At 43.7% G+C, this 24,988-nt stretch overlaps 1 protein-coding gene across 1 annotated transcript in view; it reads left to right on the forward strand.

The window, feature by feature from the left end:
* LOC108546051 (uncharacterized) overlaps positions 1-24,988 on the forward strand; it is a 536,976-nt gene that overhangs the window by 281,379 nt on the left and 230,609 nt on the right. Inside the window, exons 4-5 of the mRNA XM_017897970.1 lie at positions 11,085-11,285; positions 12,334-13,306. Coding sequence (XP_017753459.1) covers positions 11,085-11,285; positions 12,334-13,306 — 1,174 coding nt within the window. The remainder of the gene's footprint in view (positions 1-11,084; positions 11,286-12,333; positions 13,307-24,988) is intronic.

Raw genomic sequence — 24,988 nt, forward strand, 5'->3', positions numbered from 1 at the left:
CCCCCCCCCCTAGAACGAAAGGTTAAGCGATGATTAATTGGACGTTTCGCTGTGAATGCCAGCTGGACGCGTTTCTCTGCCACGTGAACGTGCAAGGATGCAATTGATTTCCTCGTCGTTTAGCAGGTTCGAAAGAAAATTTGGTTTATCATTGAAGAAATGTAAAAAGGCGCGAGAATTACGCGATCTTGCGTGTTCTGTCCGGTAATATTATCTCAATTTCAACACGATAAACGTGTTCGTACAGCGAGATCCTTTTTCGACAACATCGGAGATTGCAGAACAGCTGATCTCAACATAATAAACCATTTCGGGCCATATTCGGAAACTTGGATTGGTGTGTAAGTATTCCAGATGGGTGGTTCACCAGTTGAGTGAAAAAATTTGCATAACCGAGTCGTCATTTGCACATCATTGCATGCTCGGAACGAATCGATTTTAGGTGGGATTATAACCGGTGATGAAAAGTGGATTACGTGAGAAAGAGGATATTGTGAACCTGGACAACCTGCCACCATTATCTCAAAACCGAGCATCACTCAAGCCGGTGATGAAAAGTGGATTACATATGAGAACATCGTGAGAGAAAGAGGATATTGTGAACCTGGACAACCTGCCACCATTATCTCAAAACCGAGCATCACTCACAGAATGTTATGAATATCGTGAAACGTTGAAGAATACACTATGAAATTCTCAGACCCAACGAGAAACTCAATTCGGCAATGTATTGTTAACAAGTGGATAATTTGAACGGGGCTCCTACGATAAATGGACCGGCACTGACCAATAGGACCAATAGCACTTCAGCGTTACGTAAGAGAAGTAATTATTAAGAGACGAAAACGTAAGGAGGCTCGGATGGAGAAAGCAAGATGATCGTGGAAACAGATTGGAATAGCGAGTGCACGGCTCGTTTAAAATGCAGATTAGGCCTCGGGCTGTGCTTCAACGCGATTCTGGTTGTTTCGATTCTGGCGATACGCGTCTCCTTAGTTTTCGCGATTTTCCAAATGTATACATGACACCACGCTAGACGCGTTCGCCCCTGGACCATATTCGGCACGGCTGCGTGCGCACATCTTCTTCTGCGCACCCTGCGAAAGCAGTTACGTGGCTGAATACGCCACGTGTGGTCACGTTGTGTGATTGTGGGAACGCGTCGAAGTGGTTTTCGAGTGAGCTTCTCCTGTGAATATCCGTTGTTCGTGTATGTCTCACGGTGCATCCGACGCCATGGACATCGTAATCGAGCACACCGACGATCGTAAGTACCGAGCATTTGATAATTGTGACGAAATCGGAAAGGCAGTGTATCCCTTCCCCCCTCCCCGTGCGTATATTCTTCATCGATCGGGGATAAATATCGATTTTCGTGATAAAATATACGTGTACAAGTAGCAGGGTGTGCCAAACGGTATAGGTTGCGGTATCAAATTGGATAAATTAGTGTGAAATATGTCGTTCGTTCGCGAATCTATTTGCTGGCCGGTAACGGTTTCGACTATCCAATATGGCGTATTTTGATGCGCGTCACGTATGGGCTACAAGCCTCCCTGCTGCGTATCTTTTAATGGCGGTAGCAAATTATCGCAGCTATCGCGTATTTATTCTCGCGACTGAAAATTATTTTCTGTGTGATTTTAATGGTAAAAATTACGTCTAAAAGGATCCATTAGCGATAAAAGGAGTTATTTATACGAAAGAAATTGTAAATTATTGCTGGTCGAAGCTATCACGTATGTGTTATACGACAGGGTAAATTCGTGTCGGAACGTTGATACGTTAAATGGCGATTCTCGTCGGAATATCGGAGAAGTAACGATGTCACGCCGATTAATTTGATTTCGCGGAACGTACATGGCCGGAAACGAGTTCGCTGTAGAATTTTTCCAATCAAGCGACACACGCCTCCAAGCCTTCGCGATTTTCCGAATGTGTAGGACGATGCGACGCTAGACGCGTTCGCGCATGGACTCTATTCTCTGCCGCTGCGCGCGCACGTCTTCTTCTGCGCACCCTGCAAACGCAGTTACGTGGTGAAGATGGCTGAGTTTACCACGTGCGGTCGCTTCGTCTGACGGGTACGCGTTGAAGTGGTTTTCGTGTGAGCTTCTCCTGTGAATATCCGTTGTTCGTTTATATCTCGCGGTGCATCCGACGCCATGGACATCGTAATCGAGCACGCCGGCAATCGTAAGTACCGAACATTTGATAATTGTGACGACATCGGAAAGACTGTGTATCCTCCCTGCGTATATTCTTCATCGATCGGGGATATATATCGATCAACGCGATAAAATATACAGGTAGAAGTAGCAGAGTGTGTCAAACGATATAGATTGTGGTATCAAATTGGATATATTAGTGCGAAATATGTCGTTCGTTCGCGAATTTATTTTCCGACCGGTAGCGGTTTCGACTATCCAATATGGCGTATTTTGATGCGCATCACGTGTGCGTGATAGGCGACCCTGTTGCGTATCGTTTAATGGCGGCAGTGAATTATCGCAGCTATCGCGTATTTATTCTCGCGGCTGAAAATTATTTTCAATACGATTTTAATGGTAAAAATTACGTCTAAAAGGATCCATTAGCGATAAAAGGAATTATTTATACAAAAGAAATCGTGAATTATCGACGATCGAAGCTATCACGTACGTGTTATACGATAGGGTAAATTCGTATCGGAACGTTGAAACGTTAAATGACTATTCTTGTCGGAATATCGGAGAAGTAACGATGTCATGCCGATTAATTTGATCTCGCGGAACGTACACGGCCGGAAACAAGTTCGCCGGCGAATTTTTCCCATTGCAACGAGATCGAAATCGATCTCGCCGGACTTTCATCGAGCTCGCCTAAACGCTAACCGTCTTCTCGGTCAGTACGTACACCCGTACGCGTAAAGAACCTGTCTGTGTGCGTTTCACAGTGTGTACGTGCGAGTAGTAGGAACTGGGATTAACGAGGCTTCGTCAGTCACGTACCAAGCGTCTGTCACTTTGACGGCATCCGGTACAAGGAGCCCTCTTTCCCGTTTGATCGTTTATTATGATTTCTTTCGTTTGATCGGTCCGATACTGGCCGGTCACTCCTATTTGTAACTCTTTGTTGTTTTCTTATGAGTAGTTACATGAGTAAATGTAGATTGGTACGGTCGTTACGTTTCTAGAAGACTCCAGGTGAAATGTAACGGGAAGAAAAGTGGACTTTCGATTATCTGAAACTTGGAATAATATTTTTATAATATTAAAAATTTGACGATACGAATGTTTGGAAGTTTGATAATTAAAAATTTTAGTTATTTTAATTTAAAAATTGGAATTGTAAGAATTTATGCGACCCGTAAGACTAACGCAGTGACGTATGTGTGACGTAGTAGAGGATTAGGAATTTGGACGGGGCGACGGGTGACGGGTGACGGGGCGACGAGTCGGTTAGTGCCGTGACTATGTAAACAAAGACTGGCCGGCAACGATTCGAGGCAGGAACGAACTCGCAGTATTATTGTTATAGCTGTCGGAAAGGAAATACATAAAGGAGAAATCGTAACCGTGTCCTTGAACGAACCGCGGTTCCTTTTACACTCGGTAGTCCGTCCCACGTTTCTCGATTACAGAATTATTAATTTTTTTGTTTTTAAACGATATTAACCCCTTGACATGTAATGACGTCTGGGAGACGTTATTCGTATCATGTGCCATTGAAGAATTTAACATCTTCGACACGTCAAAAACTGTTTTTAACGTCGTGCAGTGTATTATTAAATAGTATTTTTTGGTCGCAACAAATTTCGTTTTATTTATTCGTATGTTAAGGGGTTAATATTTTTGCTCAACAAGTAATTTTTTAGGCAGTTTCATAAAATTAATTAAAAATTAATTTAATAAGCCGGGATAGAATTCATATAATAATTGAAGTATGTACACATAGCGTGGTATCATAATGCATATAAATTCGAAGTAGAATTAATATTATAGAAGCTAGAGGAACCATAAGAAAAAAGGTTGGTTCTGAAACTATTTCTAAAAACAGATTACGAATTTTCATAATTATTCGAGAAAATAACAGTTTGAAATCGTGATATTCTTATTGGAACAAGAAAGAATATAAACTCTATAATTAGTTTAGAAGTTAATAGTGATATTTTATGGAGCGAAGAAGAATGTAAAGCCTATAATTAGTTTAACCTATCTTATCTTACATCTCTACAGGATTGCTACCACTTACTTCACATTTACAGAGATAAAAGAAATTTGTTAGGTTATAATTTTATAATTAATCTTTATAATACCGTTATTTTCTAATTAAGTTCCAACTACCTTGGAGAAACAGGAATGTGTTATTTAGAAATATTTCAATTTACATGATGCGAATTTAACTTGTTCTCAACAGAAAGTCCGCTGCTATTTAATTAATTGATTAATTTTGAAAAATACATTGCAAAAGGAAGAGAAAGAAAACATATAATATCTCATGTCTTAGAATTACATACTCGGTCACGCGAAATCGTTCGTATCTCTTTATTATTCCGATGCAAGCGAAGAAAACGCCTTCCAGACACTTTATAGCCGAAGTTCCCGGGAAATGGCCGGCTGGCGCGGTTTTAACGATCGCAGCGCCGCGTGGCGGTGAACGGTTTGATTTACACGCTTCCTATCTCTCAGCGTATCCGGCGTAACGTAGGTTTCGTGGCCGGGGCGAAACACGACGCGGCCTAGGCGCAACGTAAATTGAAGGGCGCTCCGTCGGTAAATCAGCGGTGCAAGTGAAAGCCTAGGCCAGTTTCGGCGCTAGATACATCTCTACCGGACCGTTTACCGCTAATGAGACACGCGGTGACAGCCCACGGTCCTCGTTTCTTATCGCGTCCATCATAAACGTAGTCCGGCCTGTTGTCGACACGCCGATTCCGTTCTCCGGGTTGTCGCGCCGCGGTTCGATGCCTTGCGACCCGGCCACCTCGTCGCCTTGCCTATTCCAGATGAAATTACGCGATATTAACAGGCCTCTATCGCACGCTCTCCATTTCCCTCTCCGTCTATCTGTTTCGCAGCCCGAGAGCGTGAATGGCTTCGCCGATCAGCTCGAGACCGGCTGAGAAATGGGACCGGGTCTGTATCGAGAGAGAGATCGCGATTCGAATTTAACGATTCACCGAGGTGGCAATTTTCGGCTAATTAATTAGTCGGTGCGATGGCTTTGAACGATCTAGTGCCCTTGTGAGATTGGAGTGGAAAAAGTGATGATACGAGGTGTTCAGAGCGAGATTAGGGTTGCAACATGAGGATTTGCAATGCGGTCTTATATTTCTGAGTATTGCTGATGGTTTGCTGAAGGTTAATGTTTCTTCAAATGTTTAAATATTAAATTGGATATATGTGGTATTGGTTGTAAATGGAAGTTAGGCAACAATTCTTCATTTTGTTGCCAATTATTAAAAATCATGTGAATCATAGTCATCACTTATCACAATAATTTGCTAGACTACTATATTTAGCATGTAGTACGTATTTGCTGGATTGTTTATGCTAGGGAGAGGAAGCTTGTTTTCCTATTGGTTTACCCATACTACTTAAGATTCTTCGAAATTCTTGCTCGTTTTCCTATCTTCGAACACTGCTCGTTAATTATTTATTTTTTCGAAACATCAATACCGGTATTTTTCGTGCTCTTATTCGTTCAGTCTGAACTACGAGTCTGACTCATAGTGCATGACTAGGACCAGCACGTGCTAGCATACATCTGACTCATAGTGCATGACCTAACCTAAAATTATGTTCCAAATTGAAACATGCATCACTTGGAAATCCGTATGAAATGTGAAACAAATCTCGCAGTATTTCCTCATAGTGTATAACATGATTGAAGATTGGATGGGTCTAGATTAGGGGTGTTCCTCAATCACAGTTATACTACCAAATTTTCTATCCTCAAAACATCTCAAAATCGTCACTATTTTGTTTAACATGAGCGATAAATAATAGCAACTATAGTGGTACGAATTTCAGTTGTATTCCAATTTGAGTCAGTATTAATATTTTTAAAATCAAATATATATTTTTAGTAATTGCATGCTGGAAAATTAGTAGGTCTAGTGTCAAAAGAGGAGGGAAATATTTTAAGGTATTCTCACAATGAATCGTACTTGATCGTACGTGGACAAGATACAATGTTCTCACGACGTTAGGTCATTTGCGTATGTTTTCTGACATAATGGTACATCAAAAGTAAAAATCCACCTACTACAAAGTCAAAAAACGGAAGAAGATCATTACCAAATTCAATTTCTCGGCACAAAGAATGGATATCCACGCGCAAGCGCTTGACCTAACCTCTACTCCACTTCAGCCAATGGCGGCCGCGATCGGCGCGCCACGGTGCGGGCTGGTTGCTGGCGATCGTCGCTACTGTTCGAGCACGCAAAGAAACCGCAGCTCGCGGCACGCGACACGCGCTCGCGTTCCCGACTTAATTAAGCCGCATTCCCGCCGCGATTGCGCAAGCCTGGCATATGATCAGCGAGCGGCGAGCGCCGCGTGGGAAACGGTTTTTCGCGATCGGTATCGCTGCGTGCTCACTGGAATTCGACTGTCAACCGGGCGATTCGCGCGATTTTTGCGGCCGCCTCCGCGACTTTATTATCTTTGTGATTTATGGCGCCTGGGAAAAAGCGGTCGGTATCGACGCCGGGCCCCGCCATTGCGGACACAATGGACCACGATGGAAACGTTCGACGTGCACGGCGCGAGTATATGGCGAATTAATGGGCGTAATGAATTTCTAAATGCCTCGGCCGATTCGGAGATAACGTGTCTACTAGGTGCCGCGTTATTGATGGGCACGCGGCTGCGATTTGAAGTCGCTCGGTCACCAGGTGGCGTTGGCGCTGCCGTCGGGTCTAGTTACTTGGCTACTTCCAGCTCGGTAACGAGATTTCCCATTGGCGTAGACTCGGAATTCTATCGTGGTTATGTCTGGTAGCCTGCTGAGGTTTGATCAACGATTTTTACTAATTTATATTGCCCAATTAAGGATGGTGGAATTTATAATTTATATCTGGAGGAAGATGGACCAGGCTGACTAAAGGTTTCGAAACAGAATCAGGTTTGGGAATTTAGGGTTTGGGTCGTTTCCTGAAATAGGCAGTTCTTCTCAATATGTTGACTCTAGGTTTTTAGGAGACGAATATGAAGGATGGTAAATAAATACTCTATTGGCCTAATCGGACTAATTCCATTTCACACTTTGAAATATTTGCAGGTACCGGAAACAAGGTAATCTTTGAGATTGGAATTTTCAGAAATAGGGTTCTTCTACTTGGGATCCAGTGTTCCAGGAGTTCTTTGTTAAAAATGGCGAAAGGTGGCATAATCATATTAGACCAATTAGACTAATTAGACGGTGGATTTTGAAACACTTAGAAGTGTCAGAAACGAGGCAATCTTCGTTCAAATAATTTCCAAAGATGGATGCCATTCTTCTTCTATGTCGAGTTCACTTTTTTAGCGGTCTTTTGTTAAAAATGGCAACAACTCGCATAGCTCTGTTAGGACAATTAGACTAATTAGAACGTACACTTTGAAATACTTTGAAATATAGGTGAGAAGACCTTTTTTCTGGTTCTAACAATTTTTAGAGAATTCCTATGGATTCGTTTTACGTTCAACTATTCCGAGGATTTTCGCGAAGGATAGCAAAATATCGCATAGTTTGACGGTGTCTTCGTGTCGTTCAGTTTCCACCGGTTGCTATGCTGGCAAGGTGTGAGCATTCTACCGGTTGCTTTTATTCCTCTGTTGCACAGTCTAATTGCTTACACGCTCATCGATGCACGTAGGCGAAACACGCGGTTCCTGGAGTGGCTTTGCCCTTTCCAGCTGAAATTTTTCATCAGTATACCTTCACGATACAGATAATCAAGGCTATGCGTTCCACGCTTTAATAATTTTGTCAAAAATCGTTCATTTAACTTCTACTAATTTGAATTTATTATAACCAAATGGTATAAAGGTACAGATCTCCAAGTCACTCGAGAGGTGACCTTCAGTCACCATTTCATAAAATTTGAAAGATCAATATTAATTAATATATCAAATTTAATGTAATGTGACAATGTACGAGGTATAGAAATCAATTAATTCTACAATTCTATTATTGTACAATTCTTTCCCTCAAAAAAGTATTCTCAAAAAAATAAAAAATCATTCTCTGGCTCAAAAAAGTATTGTCAGTTTTTTAGTACAGAATCTTGGAATTTCTACTCTTCTCTAGCCAAAAAATCGTCGAGTGCAAAGGGTTAATAACGATTTCTAGCTGATGTTCTCACTGATACTGGGGGGATTCCAGTGAGATCCTTGTGAACCATAAAATTTATTGATGACAATATATAAAATTCTCAATATTTTACAATTGTAAATTTTTTGGCTTGTATTTTTATAATTCCAAGCTAATAATATATAAAAATTCCTCAAAAGCATCAGAAATTCTTAAAAAGATTTCTCCAATCTCTATCCAATTAGACTGGACATTCACCCATATGAAAAAATTATGATAACACTTGCTATAACAGGCGTGAAAAATGTGTACTTAATACATATCCAAAAATGGATCCTCCCAATGTCAAATCTAAAAATTTGTTTACACGTTTACTGAAGACATCTCGAATCCTTATCTCCAGCAACCTGTATGCAAATACCCCCGTGTTCCTCCAATATTGGCGGGAATATAACTTACTCGCGCCTATAAAGAATCGACACAATTTGCGAATTGACTGTGGAAAGTGCTGGAGCTTTTTACCAGTCGGGTATTTCGCGAGATTCGGCGGAGATCGTGTCTCCGGGGTCGGAGGGACGCGGCAAAGAGCGGATTGCAACTGTTACTGATACGAAATCAGGTAAAGCAGGTTTTATTAAGCGGTTAGTGGAAACCGTGACGGGTCCGTGGTAGATATTACACGAAAGTCCTTAAGCCGAAGTCTCGATAAGGAAATAACGAAACGTGCTTACGTGGGCACTTGTTCTGCCTGACCCCGTTTACGATTGCTACTGCGTTTCGATCATTCTGGCCAAGATCCCAAGGGATCACCTTGGACCACCGAATTCTTCGTCGCACTTGATCCACCTGCTACCATTTTGAATTGTGCAACACCTCGTGTCTTAATCAGTGGAAAGTTAATTGCTCTCAAATTGACCGCTTACCTGTCACTCTGTGTAAGTTAGGGCAGTCGGACAGTAGCCTGAAATAGGGAACAAGTTGGTAATCGGTGAGTTCGAACTTTTCGACATTTTTAAATACCCTTTGATGTACAAAATATCACAGAATCGAGTAATTCGTAAGATTGTAATCAGACATAGTAGCAGTCGGATTTAGGGTAATATAATAATTTATGGTTGAATTAAATTGAAGTAGGATATTGATCCCTTGTCCTAGGTTAGTCATTTGGGCGAAAAAATTGTGAAATGGCTGTTCAGAATTGTCAACCATTCTCATGAAATACCATTGACACTAATTTGTTGTGGATATAGCGAAATTTAGATACCCGGATAAGTGTCCAAACAGGATTTCCAAACCGGGCACTAGTGTACACGTATACCTCCTAATTATAAGATATCAGAACGCAGTTGACTCTGACTCTAACAGGATACCAAGTTTAACACTAGAATTACTAGATTTCGAATTTTTTGCCTTTCATTTATTGCGAACATGGAATTATTTTTAGCTAAATTAGCGTTATCTTTACTTCATCACACAATCTTTATTATTATTATTATAACTACGCTACAGTTGCAGTACACATTATAGCTCGGTAAATCTAGTGTTAAATTACACCGATTAAATTGATAATCATAGTATTTTATAAGTCACGGTATCGCATTAACGTGATAGATATTTATTTTTGGATCGCGTACAAGAAAGATCGGAATAAAATAAACAGACTTCGAGCTTCGCTTCAAAATCCCATAAAAATAAACACCGGATGGCGCCGCACTCCTAATGAAAAAGTATAATAAAATTTTATAATATTCAAATAGTTATAACTAAAAAAAAAAAATTTATATATACACATATCGAAAAAATAAATTTGAAACGTGATTTAATTTAAGAGTATATACTGGATAGATTTCATGGTATCATTTACCATAATTTACCGTGCAGTTAATTACGAGTTCTGCAGATTTAAAGCCACATAGTAATGTTCAAAAAAAGGTACTATACCATGAATCACAGTCCTAATTAATTATCGGAGAAACATATTTTTAAAAAACCATACTTTTGGTACACCATTATTGGCACAGTGCATCAGTTCGATACCAAAATTCTATCGTGCAAGGCCCAACGTCTACTGCGTGTTTTTTATTGTTTCCTAGAGAACAGTGGTAATCCTAATCCAACGAAAATCCATTCGCATTCTCTTTGGACAGGAACGGGAGAGCGGCGCAAGCACGTCTGCTGAATTTTGAGGGCGTACCCGCGCGCAGCGTTGATTACCCTCTAATCAGCAGTGATTAACGTCCCCTTTCTCGGGCCGCAATTACCCTCCCTTTCGCGTGTAACTTGTTTAGAGGAATTTCATTAGCCGCGGAGCTTCCGGCTTGCTTTTAATTAATCGCCCCGATCGTCCGGGCCCTTTTCGTCGCCCCTCGGCGCGCCAACCATCATCGAATTGACGTGGGAAACCGAGGGGGCCGAGAATCACTGTTTCGCGCGTTTACGACCCTCGTAAACCACCGTGGGCCTTTTTCGCCGCGTGTGTGGGGGTAATTGGAACACGTTTGTGGGTGTTTTATGTTTTGACAAATTATAGGGTAAATAAATATCGCCACGGTAATTTATTATAACCGTTGCGTGGGTGAGTGCTCTTTTTCGACGCATAGAACATCGTCACTGCCTCTTTTTCGGGATTTTCTGATTTTCTGCGGTGGTCCGATGAATTTAGGGACGTTTATTAATGGGAGGATTAATTTCAGATTTTTTGGGGGTGGATAGGGGTGCGTTTGTTTGGGAATTTGAATTTGCAGTAGGCGGGCTAACTCTGAGGTTTGGGAATCTTCATGATAACGAGCTTGGTTCCGTTACAGGGGAACGAGTCGGTGATACCGGAAGGCTGGCCTCTGACGTTAGGCAGACGTGGCCTCGTCCTGCAGCTAGGAGAGCTAGAAGCCTCCGCACTACGTCTCGGGGAATGTTACCTCTGCATACGCAGCGCAGCTGCAGTTGCAACCACCTCGGGGAGCGGCGAAGCTGCCGCTGGTGAAACCGTCGAGCGGAATACCGTCGAGGTGAGTCACGTTCCGTTGTCTCTTTTCCGATTTCATCCGCGGATTAATCGACGTGTGGACTTGCCAAAGAATGTCACGCGACGCTCGTCTCCGCCATTATAAATCGCAGCGCCGATCTTATCCAGCTGTTTTTATTTCTTCCCGGACACGTGTTTCACATGGGACTGCGGTTCTGGGGAATTTTTATGGGAGCTTGTATCGCTAGGTTACGGACGTGGCTGTTCATTCTGAACTGTCATTCGTTAATATGAAAGTTTGGAAAATATTAATCGTGAAGTTTAGGTACGACAAATTGGGTAAAAGTGTATTTGAAATGTCTCGTGGAAATAGGTGTGCCTAGGGGTTTCATTTAGGCCAGAATGTCCCGAAAAGGGTAGTAAGGTTAACCCCTTAACTCTCAGGTCCTAGTCTGATTTGAGTAGTGATAGATACGGATTCATAATATTGACTAGTATCAAACACCGATTGTATACAGTAACTTTTATGTAACTTTCGTTTAATTTTTAATCTGCAAGGGATACTTCATAATCTATAGAAAAAGAAAATTAAGAAGTTACGAATTTTTCAAAGCCTTCAGTGGTCACCCTGTACTATAGATTATATTTATGTCAATGAAATATCCTATTTTCCTCATTTTCTCATTTGCTATATTCAGAACATGAGATGCAATGTTAAATTTAATAGAAGAAGAAGGAACACGTTATTATATATTACAAGGAACAAATTCAGGAAGAAAGTTAGTTGATATTTCGTTACGGGGTTAAACCAGGCAGTTGACTCATACCATTGTATATGCCGCCATCTTTATTTAGTGAATATAATTTTGAATCACGCTTGTCACCGATTTTTCGAAGCCCCAGATGTTTTCAATAGCCCAGAATTACAGCCTGACACTGTGTAATATAGATTGCCCCCACTCCCCGGAGCCTATCCTCCCCACCACTGGCGGCGATCTTCCTACTATCCTTTCCACGATACATTCGACCTTGGCTCGTCACGCGACGTTTCCGTTCGGTATACGAAAGTCATATATCGATTCTCGGCACAGATCGCAGTAGTTTGGCGAACGACGTCGATGAGGGCCCCAGGGTTCCTCGGCTGGGACCGCGAGGAGGAGTTCATGGACTGGCGGGAGGTGTCTCGCAAGGGGCAGGGGAGCACCGGCGCGGCGGGCAACAGCCTTGCTGGGCCGCAATCGTCGAGTACCGCGAAGAGCATGCGGCCCAGGCGACGTTCGCGCGAGGAGGCTCGCTCGAGGACACGCGATCAGGGCTGCGCGTTCGAGCACCGCCGCGAGGAGACGCGGTCGATCGACCGGTTCGAGTGCAAGAGCTCGAACGAGGGGCGCGACATCGACGCCGAGGTGGACGCCGGTCACGCGGTGATGAAGTCCAGGTCAACGTCGAGCGTGGGCACGTGGAAGGCGGAGCTGGACGAGTCGAACGGGACGTCGACGCGGCCAAGCTCGAACCACTCTTCTAGTCTTTCCAGCGACGAGTGTCGCGCCAAAGTGAAGAGGTGCGCCAAGGTCGTCTCGTCGATGACCATGGAGAAGTGGAAAGAGACGACCAGGTGCGAGACCAGGAGCAAAGCACTGGCTCCGGACGACCTGAAGACTCCTCTGCGGCTGGACGAGGCTGTGCTGGAGCAGAAGCAGGAGGGGAGTCTCGCGAACGACCTGGAGAACAGGCTGCAGAGCCTGAGGAATTTGGATGACGTCGGAGACGACGAGTTGCCGGCGTTTATCGGCAACCTGTTGGTCTCCGTAGAGAGGAAGATTGAGAGGGTCTCCTTGGACGACCTGACGTTCCCCTGTCCGGCGTGCAGGAACATAGACACCGACGACCCTCTGCTGGGCTGCAGGTGCGCCGGAGAGGACTGCGGCTGCGTCGCAGGCGAGGATGTTTGCGATTGTTCGTCCTCGGCGAAGACGAGGAAGGAACAGTCGACGAGGAGCTTCGAGATTGCTGGGATCAAGCACATCGACAGCGACGACGAGGAAGAGGTGCGGATGGGATTCGGTGAGTGAACCTTGATCGATATCTAGACTTAGGCTATAGCTAAACTTCCACTTGCCAATTTTGCAAGCTTCTTCCACGTCTAGCGTACCTCTGATCGAGCGTGTACGCGTCTTGAGCGTAACTAACGAGCCGCGATGGTACTTGATTAAGGGCACTAAAACGGTCGTTTAATTCAGTAATGAGCCGCGAACACGGGGCTCCTTTTATTACCGTTATACGCGCTGTAATGTTAGGGTTGCCGGAGTTATTTCGTTGCCGGACAATTCTTCCTCGCTTCTCGTACCTGCTCGTTAGCAGGCCCAGTTTTTTCTTTTAATTGGTCCATTCCGACCGCTTTCGAGCAGCACAGCGAACGAACGGAAGAATAACGTAACGACCCCGATTACGACCCGAATCGCCGATTCAGTTGCACTCGCGCGAGACCTAAATCTCAACCGCCAAGTCCAAGTCCCTAGACTCCGTCGTCCCACGGGCCTCACCTACTCTGCCTGTCCGCAGCGCGAGGTATCGGATTCGCGAAAAGTCCAGGTCGCGCCCACGAGTCGGTTATCGCGACAACTTTATACAGACCCGTTCTTATGATTTATCGAGGCCCTCGATGAACTTGAAATTCTGTCGGAAGCAGCGCGTGGGCGGCCCTCGGCTGTAAAGTGGCTACTTCGCGTCACGCCGGCCATTGAAGAGCTTCCACATTGGCTCGATTCATGCCTTCGCGACGATTGTCCGCTCCGAGGAAATCTCGATTCGAGCCTCGTTTATCGTCTTTCGCGCCAACGATGGCGGATGAGCCAGCGTTTCCCTTCGCACTCGCGCCAAGATAAACACGTGGCTCGGTGATAGGGGACTTCTCGGGGCCCGCTGGGTCACGGTGCTCGATTAGAAGATGGCACGCGCTCGCGGAGGATTCTGGGGACAGCTATGCGAGATTATTTCCGTATCGCGTCTGTTTAGCGTTTTATTTTCTCTCGATTCTCTTGGCCGCGAGGAATGACAGCGTCGGTTGTTATCGTTAGCTCGAATCGATTGCCAGACCCGGTGCACTCGCGAGGTTTATTCCAAGCAATGACGCAAGAATAATACTTGAACTTGCATCTCGGTGTCGGAGTGGTATCAGGGGCTGTGCTTTTATGCATGACACTTGTAACCTCTCGACTCGTCTCGCGGTATGGAGTACTTGGAATCGCGGATGAATGGCGAATCCTGGCCATTGTGCAGGGACTTCTAGGACAAGTTTGATTGGTATAATAATATTTCCGATCTCATCTACTTGTATTCTTCTTGCCAGAAGAGCAGCAGATGGGACGGGTAAGTTGCGTGACTATGCAGTCGGGATAAGAGCGATTTTAATATTCGATTTGGTTTTCAGGTTAGGCGTATTTTTCTCTCCACGGATTGTCATAATATTAATCTTTTGGACTCGTGTGCCTCGAGGAGCGACTTTCTGATTTGTTTTCATACCGGCAATGACGAGTGAGCAGCAACTGTAGCCGCTGTTGTGTTTCCTTTTGTACGTCAATTAACGTGTGATTTCTTTTTATGTCGTGGTAAAAAGTTTTTACTAGCTTATTTGTGTTATGCTTGTAGCAAAAGAGAGCTGCGAGTGCAAGAAGTTAATACTTCTCGCTCCTCGCATCGCGGATTCGTTGGATCATTTTATAGATTTACTCCGTGGATTGATCGCAGATTAGTAGAGCATTTTATAGATTCGCTCTGTGAATTGATGGCTTATTTTTGAAACAGACTGTTTTTATTCTAGACAAACTTATAATTTTTATGGCTTCAGGGTGGGTTTCTAATTTTCCACTTTATTTCGTTTTTATCCACCCTTTCACGAGTTTTCACAGATTTGTGAAACGTGGTAAGAAGGAAAATCGAAGATTATACGAGTAAAATTAGAAAATGGTTCAACGATAAACGTTTATCGTAGATACGGGTCGTGGTGGCGCTAGTGAGTTAAGTGACAAAATTCTTAGTCGTGAAAGAGTTAATATAATAGCAAGTTTTAGAAATAATAATCATCAAAAATTAAAAGTTTCGACTCTTGAAAGTTGAAACTTTGTTAAACTAGGAACCCACCCTTACAATTTTATATCATGGATCGACCACATCGTAGATTTATTCGGCACCTGTCTCCAACATTAACAATGTCGAATCTAAACTTTGTTTCCAAACTTTTTATTAAAAATCCCACCTCTAATATTTTTCAAGATCTCCTAAATTTCACATTTTCAAATTTCTTCTTTCATTTTTCATACACCATGTCGTCTGACTGACAGTACTACATGCACCCCGTATTAAAACCTCGTATTACATTTCCATGTACAACACATCACTCTCCATTTCCACGCCCAATAAACCATGCACAGCACCCACCGTATCTCGCAGTGGAACCCGATCGGAACCGACTCTCCAACAAAAGACCAACATCCCCGATACCATAACTTCCCTCATCGAGCCCATCAACGTCCCATAAACTCCAATAAACCCAGGCAATGAACCCCGCGAAGGGCTCGCTGCAGCCGTCGAACCCGCAAATTGTCGGCGGATCTTTCGGGGAATAAAACGAGGCGTCGGTCGTGAGGTTCCGTGACTCGGCCGATCTCTTTTCGCGTGTCCTCCCACGCGTCGCGTCTTCCGGTGCCTTTGGTGACGCCGCCGACAGGTTTGCGCAGCGCCGAAAACCCCTGCGCCACCCACTGGCCCGACGTGCCATTAGCGGCGTGTTTGCGCCGCGGTAACGCTGACTTATGGTATTTGTCTCCGCTCGTGCCACGGCTTACGTAACATGGCTGGCCGCGTAGGTGAACGGGAATCGCGCGGGCTTTCCGCGTTTAATTCTACGACGAAAGGGATTCCTCGCGTTACTGACATTCTGACTGTCATGGACGGGACGATACGATTTTTCGATTTCGGGTTTTTGAAAGCAATTGGAGCATGGTGGTATCTTATATGTCCGCGATTTTGCGAATTTTTGTTGATATCTCAGATATAGAAATAGATATATTATAGTTTATCTATGTGCATCTTCCTTTTTTTTTTTTTTATGGGACACAGCTTCTCTGTGCATAGAAAGAACGTTATTAGCATTCGCAGGGTTGTGGACGTAGTGGTATGATTTTTTGAGAGAAACTGGGATAGTATAATGGCGTCTCTTCAAATAATTTTGCGAATTTTTGGTGGTATTTGGAATATGGGAAATATACGTCTTTCCACGATGCACACCAGCCCCGGGGTACCCAGAACGCGATCCCAGAGTGCAGCGTCTTTTATATACGCGAGTAATCCGCGGATGACTGCCAAAAATGGCGGCGCGGAGCGTCGAAGAACGTCTTTGAAGGGCCGGACGGTCGCGACAAGGGAACCGGTCGCGAGCCGTCCGTATGTCAGTCCCACTGTCATCGTGGAAGAAGCTGCGTCGCGGCTCGTCCGTCTAACGCCATAGGATCGGACGTGACTTCGCGCCGGCCGTCGCGTTTCATTAGCGTAAGGCCCATTGTGCCCGTACGGCTTCCCGCGCGGCCCACTCGCTCGCGCGCGCGCCGCTCGTCCTCGCTTCAGCACGCAAATCACCGAGCGTGCCTGCCGTCAACCAACCGCCCACGATCCTATGGAATTCCGAGACGTTCCACGAGTTTTAACCATCTTTGCGTAACCTCGAATTTTTGGAATGGTCCAACGTGCCAAATTTTAATTGCGAATTTTCCTTTCACGATTTTAAGGTCGATATTTCACGGGTCCTGGAAATTTAGCATCTTCTGGTGATGGTCTTTTCGTCAGCTATGAGTTTTAACCCCTTTTGCGACGGTGGCGCCACTATGGAAATTGCAAAACCGTCAGTCGCTGACTGACTATAGTCATTGCCTCGCGAGAATCGGACGTTGAGGGACTATAATCATCTTTAGTACTCCACTAGTGTCAGACATTGGCTGACTATAGTCATCGGTAGTGTCGAGTTCTATTTTAGCCCTTTAAAGGATTCTTAGATACAATTGATAATGTTGGTCATAGTATTGTCAATTAACTTCATTCGTTGGTATTGTCATTATCAGTAGTCATTGTTCAATTAGGATTAGTATCTAGTCCTGCTTTCAATATGAATCATTCGCTTAATATCAAAGTCACTAAGATCACTTTAGTAGTCACTAATCACTTTAATAGTCACTTTAATGTCGGTAGAACTACCAAGCCCAAGTAGCCAGTCTATAGTCATCATCGAAAGGTGGTGAAATATTCTAATCTATCCTCGAATACAGCCTTAGTCACTCTTTGGCTAAGTCTATGTTTTGTTATGAGCCCCCAAAATTTCTGATAGGAGCTGCATAACTTTCTCCAACTCTCTACGATGCAATTGAGCAAAGTCATTAACCCCTTGAGTGAACCGAAGTCAACCGCGTCGATGAAGAAATCACGGTGTCCGGTGTCTCGTGTTTACTACCTGTACCAACTATGTTTCCCGCTCGCGTCATTATTCTTCCGATAGAGCATGCCGAACGGCGGCTTTCCATCCGCCTGGGATCGAAAAACGATCGGCGCGACATCTCGCGGCGCTCCGTTCGATCACCGGACGCGTTCCTGTCACGCGCTATCTCGCGGGCCCCGCTCAGCGAGATAAGGCTGCCAATGCGAGAGGTTGTTTCGCTATGTCATCGTCGCCGTGGTTTCACCGTGTGCCAGAGGAATCGGTGGACCGTCAGGAGGAGGCCGAGCAACTCGGCTGGCCGCCGTTTAGCGAAGCATGAAGTCCCAAGCTACCGCGAACCGGGGCCCGTGCATGCGCGTAGCTCGAGGTTCGATCGAATTAAAGTGTTTCGGTGTAGGAGGCCTTGTAGCGCGCCGCGGCCTGATTGAACGTTCGCCTCCACCGGCTGACTATACTTAGTAGCTCATTGATCGTCTCTATGGCGGTCCTCAATCATATCTGCTTAAGCGAGGAATCAACCGGCTACCACAACGGAGGCTGTTCACCTCTGCCCGTTCTCTACGCGGGTACATAATGGGCCGTGTTAAACGCCATGATAAAATAGTGTCTGCGTTTCATGGTTCGCCGATCGAGAGCCGCTTTCGGACAGCCTCCGCTTTCTTTCCTTCTTCAGGCTATCCACGGCGAGCAGCTTTGTTTCTGCTCGCCAGAGCTGCTGCTTGTCGATACTTAATTTACTCCTTTCAGCCATTCCGAATGATAATTGCTGTTTTCTTGGGGTAATTGCCTAGTGGGAGTAATCGCTCGGATCATCGCTCGGTAGATGGGATCCCGGGTGCAGCTGGATAGCAGCTTGCATTACGAATAAATTCTCCTTTGGTACTGCCCTCTTCGACACGGTTATGGCGGTCTCCGCATGGCCCTCTCGAGTGGCAGGATTGGTTTCTAAGATAGGGTCCTCGATGGGTCTTTCGAGTTCGGAATCTCTTCTTTCTTACAATCAAATTGATCGTGAAAAGATTGATCTTTTAACTCTTTGCGATTTGAGATATTCGACGGTTTACCATAACTGGTCCATGGTCAGGAATCTTCCATATTTTTCTGACGAATGAGGTGTCTAGGTGTCTAGGTGTCTAGGTGTCTAGTTAGTTCAAGGGTTAAGATTCCCCTAAACTATCAAAAACTTTGGCATTGTCATTAGTTGCTGCAATAACCACAGTAGTCAGCAGGTCGTACTAGGCTATAAAGATTGCAGGTAGAAGCAAACAATTCTTACATCTCTGCGTTCACAATGTGGTACCCTATACGTATACTATGCACACTGTGATCTAGATATACAGTGGTTGCAAATGTAGACGGACTTCGATACCCACCTGCGAATTAAATGGGCCTATCGAAATGGCTACTAGATCAGCTAACAACGCGGTAGACTCACGTTACGCGACCTGTTCAAGCGTGCGAACAAGGTGTCCGTGCAAGCCGAAGTTATCCCTGATTACCAACACGGTATCACGAGTCCATAGGTGTCTTTCATCCGCGGCAGAACGGAAACGAAAGAGCTAGACAGATAGATGGAGTGTCGCGTCCGGGCGGATTCACGTGGTCCGGCTGGCCATGAAATCGGAGGGTGTAGATGGCGGGCCGGACAGGATTCATCCATCGCTGCAAACGTTTGAAAACTAGTCCTCGCAACGGCCTGGTGACTCGGCCGAGTGCCAGGGGTTTCTCTCCTAATTGAAGGAAGCGTGTAATGGCCTTCCGCCCCGTTGTTCTACCCGCGTCCTATGGGATCCGCGGTGGCTGGCAAATAAACTCATAGAGTAATGGCCCGTGTAATTCGAGGGTATTTATTCGTTTGGTTGCAGTCCGGCATAACCACGGGTTCGTTCCGACGTCACGAATTTCGCGGTTATCTCGCGTTTCGATCGGTCGTCGCGGCGCAAACCGTGGAACGGCGTCATTCAGTGGAGATGCGCCTTTGTCCTTAATGTTCTGGACACTTAATACGCCCGCGCAGGGGCGGATAGCGAGTGCGCGGAATCAAGCCATCTAACTCGATTCTTGCGAGCGAGGGAATTAAGGGCCCGAATTAATCCAATTCTGCCGTCGGGATAATCGAATTGCCCGGGAAATGAAAAATCAATAGAGGTGCTGCAGTCGATTAGCGACTACGCATCTCGATGCGTCTCTAGCGTCCTTGTTGGGTTCGTGGTACATCGTGTGGAACCTATCCGCTGTTCGTGTCGGGTTACATCGTGTGGCGCGATTGAGGTTAGTCGAGGGTTCCAGCCGGCCGCCCCAGAGGGCGCGAGTGAGTTACGCAGTTGGTTACTACGCGTGGACGAAAGCGTTGGGATATTCTGTACATTCTTTCACGACCGCGTATTTATTTATTTATTTATTTAGAACTTACGTGAATTTGGTTTCCCATCGATATTGGTAAAGAAATTTTTAAAGACAAAGGGTTAATTCTTGAGGATAAATTTTCTTCGCGTGTCTTTATAATAGAAATGTCGATATTTGTAGTATATTTCAAACTTATCGTCAAAACTAGTGAAAAATTAGTTCATTAATTCTCACAAAAGTCATCTTCACGTCGAAATCGTTATAACTATAGCCTCATAATACTAACACGTCGAATTTAATAGTATATATCAAAGTCATCATCAAAACCTGTGAGGAATTAGTTCATTAGTCCTCAGTATCTTACATATTTAATTTCTATCACGATGGTCTCACGAAAGTGTCCACAATTCTCCATATAGAGATCGTCATAACCCTAACTTCGTAACAACCTTACACAGCAATTAACCAAATTAATGTACATATCTTTCTCCAACGGTTCATCAGCCAGAACAAGCAAATCCGATGCGCATTCTCACAAACGCGATTCATTATGTCTCTCCCGGAGCTGGTAGCAGGCGTCAGGAATTCTAGATCAGTCCGCTTGCAGTCACGTCAGCGGACACTTCCTCGAACCTGACCGATATATCCGTGAACGATGCAGTTGGCCATTATCCCGCGTGTTTTCCATTCGAAGTTACTGAAATCTTGTGCGACTGGCTGCTGGCGGAAGTGGTCGTCTCGCAAATGGAAACTGGAAACGATCCTCCAGAGTGGGACTCCTATCTGCCAGGGACCCAGCGCGTTACTCCGAGTTCCCTGAATACCCAAACGACCTACCCACGTACGCGTACGTGCGCCAGCTCGCGTAATTGCCGAATCGTTTCGCGTGCAAATTCTATTCGCGAACTGAAATCGGCCGTAACGAAGCCCCCGGGGCCCCGAAATAAATGCTCGCGACGTCCTCGCGTGCTGAGACCCGGGTGATCAGGACACCCGGGGTCACTGATCTGCTAGAATGCGATGTAACGTGACGTGGATGGACGTTACATCGACGGTAGACTCGGATTATGGAAAAAAGGGGATAGACAGTTGGAGCTGAGTGGATCGTAATGACACAGGGTGCTGAGTGTTGATCGAATGCCATATGTTTGGTGTTCCGTTTCTTCAATTTGCATCCGATATGTGTGTACACGTTTCTTCGTCGCACGGGCTCGTCGATCTCTGCTCTAGGGAGTCTTTCACTCCAGGTATTTTAATTTGGTCTATCCTCGTCTTCTTTTACCTATCCACAGCGTGGGAATGATAGTGTTTATGTGGAGCGTTTGGTGGAACATTGGTGGCTGGACGAGTTGCGGAAGTACTCCTGCGCTTTTGCTACTCCATTTTGTACCATTGCTATTCTTTTTTGTTTTTTTTTGCAACGGGATAGCGGGTTTTGAATTTTTGTCCTATCAATTAATCTCTTCAGGGGTACTCACACGTATGTGTAACTTTAATTATTTATGATTGTTATAAGTGAAAAGAAAAATTGGAATCAGTTGGAGAACTATTCATAATAGAATCACTCAGCAATAGAAAAGAATCCTCGTCAAATAATTATAGCGAATTTTTATCGATATGAAATGACGAAGAAATAATAAAAGAAAAATTAAATAGGTTCTTTCCATTTTAAAAAATTCGTCCCTGAAGAGGTTATGATATTTATTTATACATGGTGGCCACTGAACAACTGAGGAATATTAGACATGATCTTTTTTATTTTCTTTTTTCGTGAGTCTATTAAAATTTTTCTAAGTTCTTAAAAGTTAATTTTGTTTTATATTATTCAGTCTTGCCGTAGCCATTTTTCAATGCCCATTTTCTGTCAACGAAATTGGAGTTTAAGGTGATAAGGATCCTCGAAACAGGACGAAAGTAGATAAACCATTCAATGATTCTGTAGTTTGGAAATCTCGACTCCTGTCTGATATCTATTTCGTTTCTCATACCTCGTCCTCCAGATCTCCCTTTTACGAATTTCGATAGCAAAATGGCGCGTTTTTGTGACGAAGTGTGTAGAGCGTGGCCGTGAAGAGGAAGCGAATGGAAGCGTTTAAATTGCAAACGACGGGCCGTAAAGCGAGTGCAGATGCAATCAACCTTCGGTTACGAGTCAATCGCGGCGATCGTCTCGTCGCATAAGACTTTATGCTAATGAACAGAGTTTCGTCGGGACCGGCGCCGATCGGTTTTCATCGCGGAGTCACGCACCCTAGACCAGAGGTATCCAACCTCCCAGCTTCTCTTCACCACGTTCGAAGAAGACGAATTGTCTTGAGCTCCACGAAATATAGCTGACACTAATAAATTTTCGAATTGCTATTTCTTTGTGACGGAAAAATCTTCGAGTGCAAAGGGTTAAAATATTTTTCTTTCATTTTGGAAAATAATTAAAACAGACCATTGGTTCATTCAAGACCATGACACTGGTTATAGGTTCGTCGTCACTGTCCTATGCCAACGCCACGTGTATTCTAACCTGTCGTAGAATCAAATAGTGTTAACTCTTTGAGGCACACGATTTGAAAAATAATAAACTCTCAAATTACACAGAATTCTTTTTAATATAAATGAATAGAATTGTTGAGTATACATGTAGTATATACATTTGTATTCTGTCTAAATTCCGACTTGTGTCGCCATCTTATGGGTGTTTAAGCTAACTACTATCTATAACAATATATATGACCAAATAGGGGACTTGTAACGAAGTAAGAGAACAGTCACGTGTAAAACAGATATATTTATGAATAAATAGACTTGTTTATAATCAACCCTTTGCACTCAGTGATTATTTTCGTCACAGAGAAATAACAATTCAAAGACTTTCTGCCCAAAATAAGGAATCGGGTATAAATTAAGACTTAAAATTATTTTATTTCGACATTCCATGCAATCTTAGGTTATTTTAGATTTGATATATTAATTAACATGGATCTTCAAAATTTGGTTAAACAAATCAAAAGATTTGAGTTGACTTAGGCTCACCTCTTGCTTAGGCAAAGGGTTAATAAAGCAATAGTGATTTCTACAAGAATCGTTCCTTTCGATTATTTAACGCATTGCTCAACTATTCGAGGTGGCTTAAAATATATTTTACCACGCATGGAAAGCTAAGCAAAACGTGGGACAGTTCCTCACCCACCTAGGCCCAAAGAGTTAACCCAGATTCCCGGTTTTCCTCGGTTCCGGTTCGGCCTGTACCGTGGGCACAGAGCCGAGAAGGAAATGCACGTAACGAGAGCGAAATTGCCCGAGATTTGACGCACTAGACCGTTCCCACCTGCGGTTTCCCGTTTTATTTTACGACACTGGCAATTGGATTAATTGAAACAGAATAGTTTCTCGTTTAAACTTCACGCTCGTGGTTAAACGACCCTGTTATTTTCATAATGCATCGACTATCCGAAAGTGTGAAATACCTGTCGATGCTTTATTAGCTCGTGAGAAATCGACCGCAAGATGGCGGACTTGGTTTACCCAATCCACCCCGTGGTTCCACATTACCGTCGAAAGTCGGATGTAAAATACTTCACAGCTGAAATCTATTTAGTATAATTCGATAGTATAACTCGTGTCGTTTATGGGAAATTTTTGCGTTGACCATTTAGGCCAATTGACATAGTCACTGCTAGTCCAACTTTGAGCTTCTTACCTTTAAGAAATATTTCAAAAAATAGTACACGAAGGGGGTATATATCAGAAAATTAATCATACCTACATTAACCCTTTGCACTCGACGATTTTTTGGCTAAAGAGGAGTAAAAATTCAAAGATTCTCTGCTATAAAATTGACGATACTTTTTTAAGCAGTAAATAAAGAATCGTATAATAATTACCGCATAAAATTAATTGATTTCGATACTTCCAACACTGTTACATTATCTTAAATTTGATATATTAATTAGTATCGGTCTTCCAAAATTTATGAAATGGTGACCGCGGGTCGCCTTTCGAGTGCAAAGGGTTAACACGTTGACTGCCAACTACGAGATATCTCGTAGGTTGTTTACTTGCCTAAGATGCCTACTATGAATTATCTCGTACCTTCATTATTACCTATATTTCTACAGCTACGAGGAAACCCGTAGTATAATTGTAGTATAATTCAAAAGGAAAAAGTTTATACAAGTTTATTCATGCAGATAACATTTTTATGGTTTGTGATCATTTTTAAAACAATCCTACAGGCCAACTACGAAATAATTCGTAACATGTTTTTCTTTTTTTTTTTTTTAAAAAAAAAAACAAACATTTTTTAATTATTACTATATACTATAAATAAAGTTTTTAATAATATAACATGATTAAATGAAATTGACTTCGTAGAAAATTTGCGTGGCAGTCAACGCGTTGAAATAAAAATTGCAAGTACAGGCTAATGCAAAATTTTTAATTTTAAATATAAAAGCCATTTGCATGAAATTTTAATTTGAAATATAATTTGCATCAAATTTTTAATTTGAAATATGAAAACCATTAGGCAAATCATTTGCATATCCTGATAGATTCACCGTGAATGAAAATGCAATTAAATATTTTGAAAAATGATCATTTTCGATATTCCTGTCGCTGTTCGTCGCGGAAACGTGCAATTCGCGAAGACAGTGCGAATAAAATTCGCATGGTTGATTTTTGCAACGCTTCCCAACGATTTCTGCTCCAGTTGCGCGAAACTGTCGGCTCCGGCGTGTTTCGCGAACGGTCGCGAATTTTTCCCGGGCTCTCACTCGCGCGAAACAAGTTATTTGCGGTAATGTTACACCGGGAAAGCTGCAGCGAGCTTAAGTGGCCGTTTCTCGCCGCCGCGTTTCGCGCTTAATCGACGCGAATTATTCCGCGGCACGGCCCGCTCGTAAACCCGCGGAATTTGAAAA

The sequence above is a fragment of the Eufriesea mexicana genome, unplaced genomic scaffold (genome assembly GCF_001483705.2).
Source record: "Eufriesea mexicana isolate 0111107269 unplaced genomic scaffold, ASM148370v2 scaffold571, whole genome shotgun sequence".
NCBI lineage: Eukaryota > Metazoa > Arthropoda > Insecta > Hymenoptera > Apidae > Eufriesea > Eufriesea mexicana.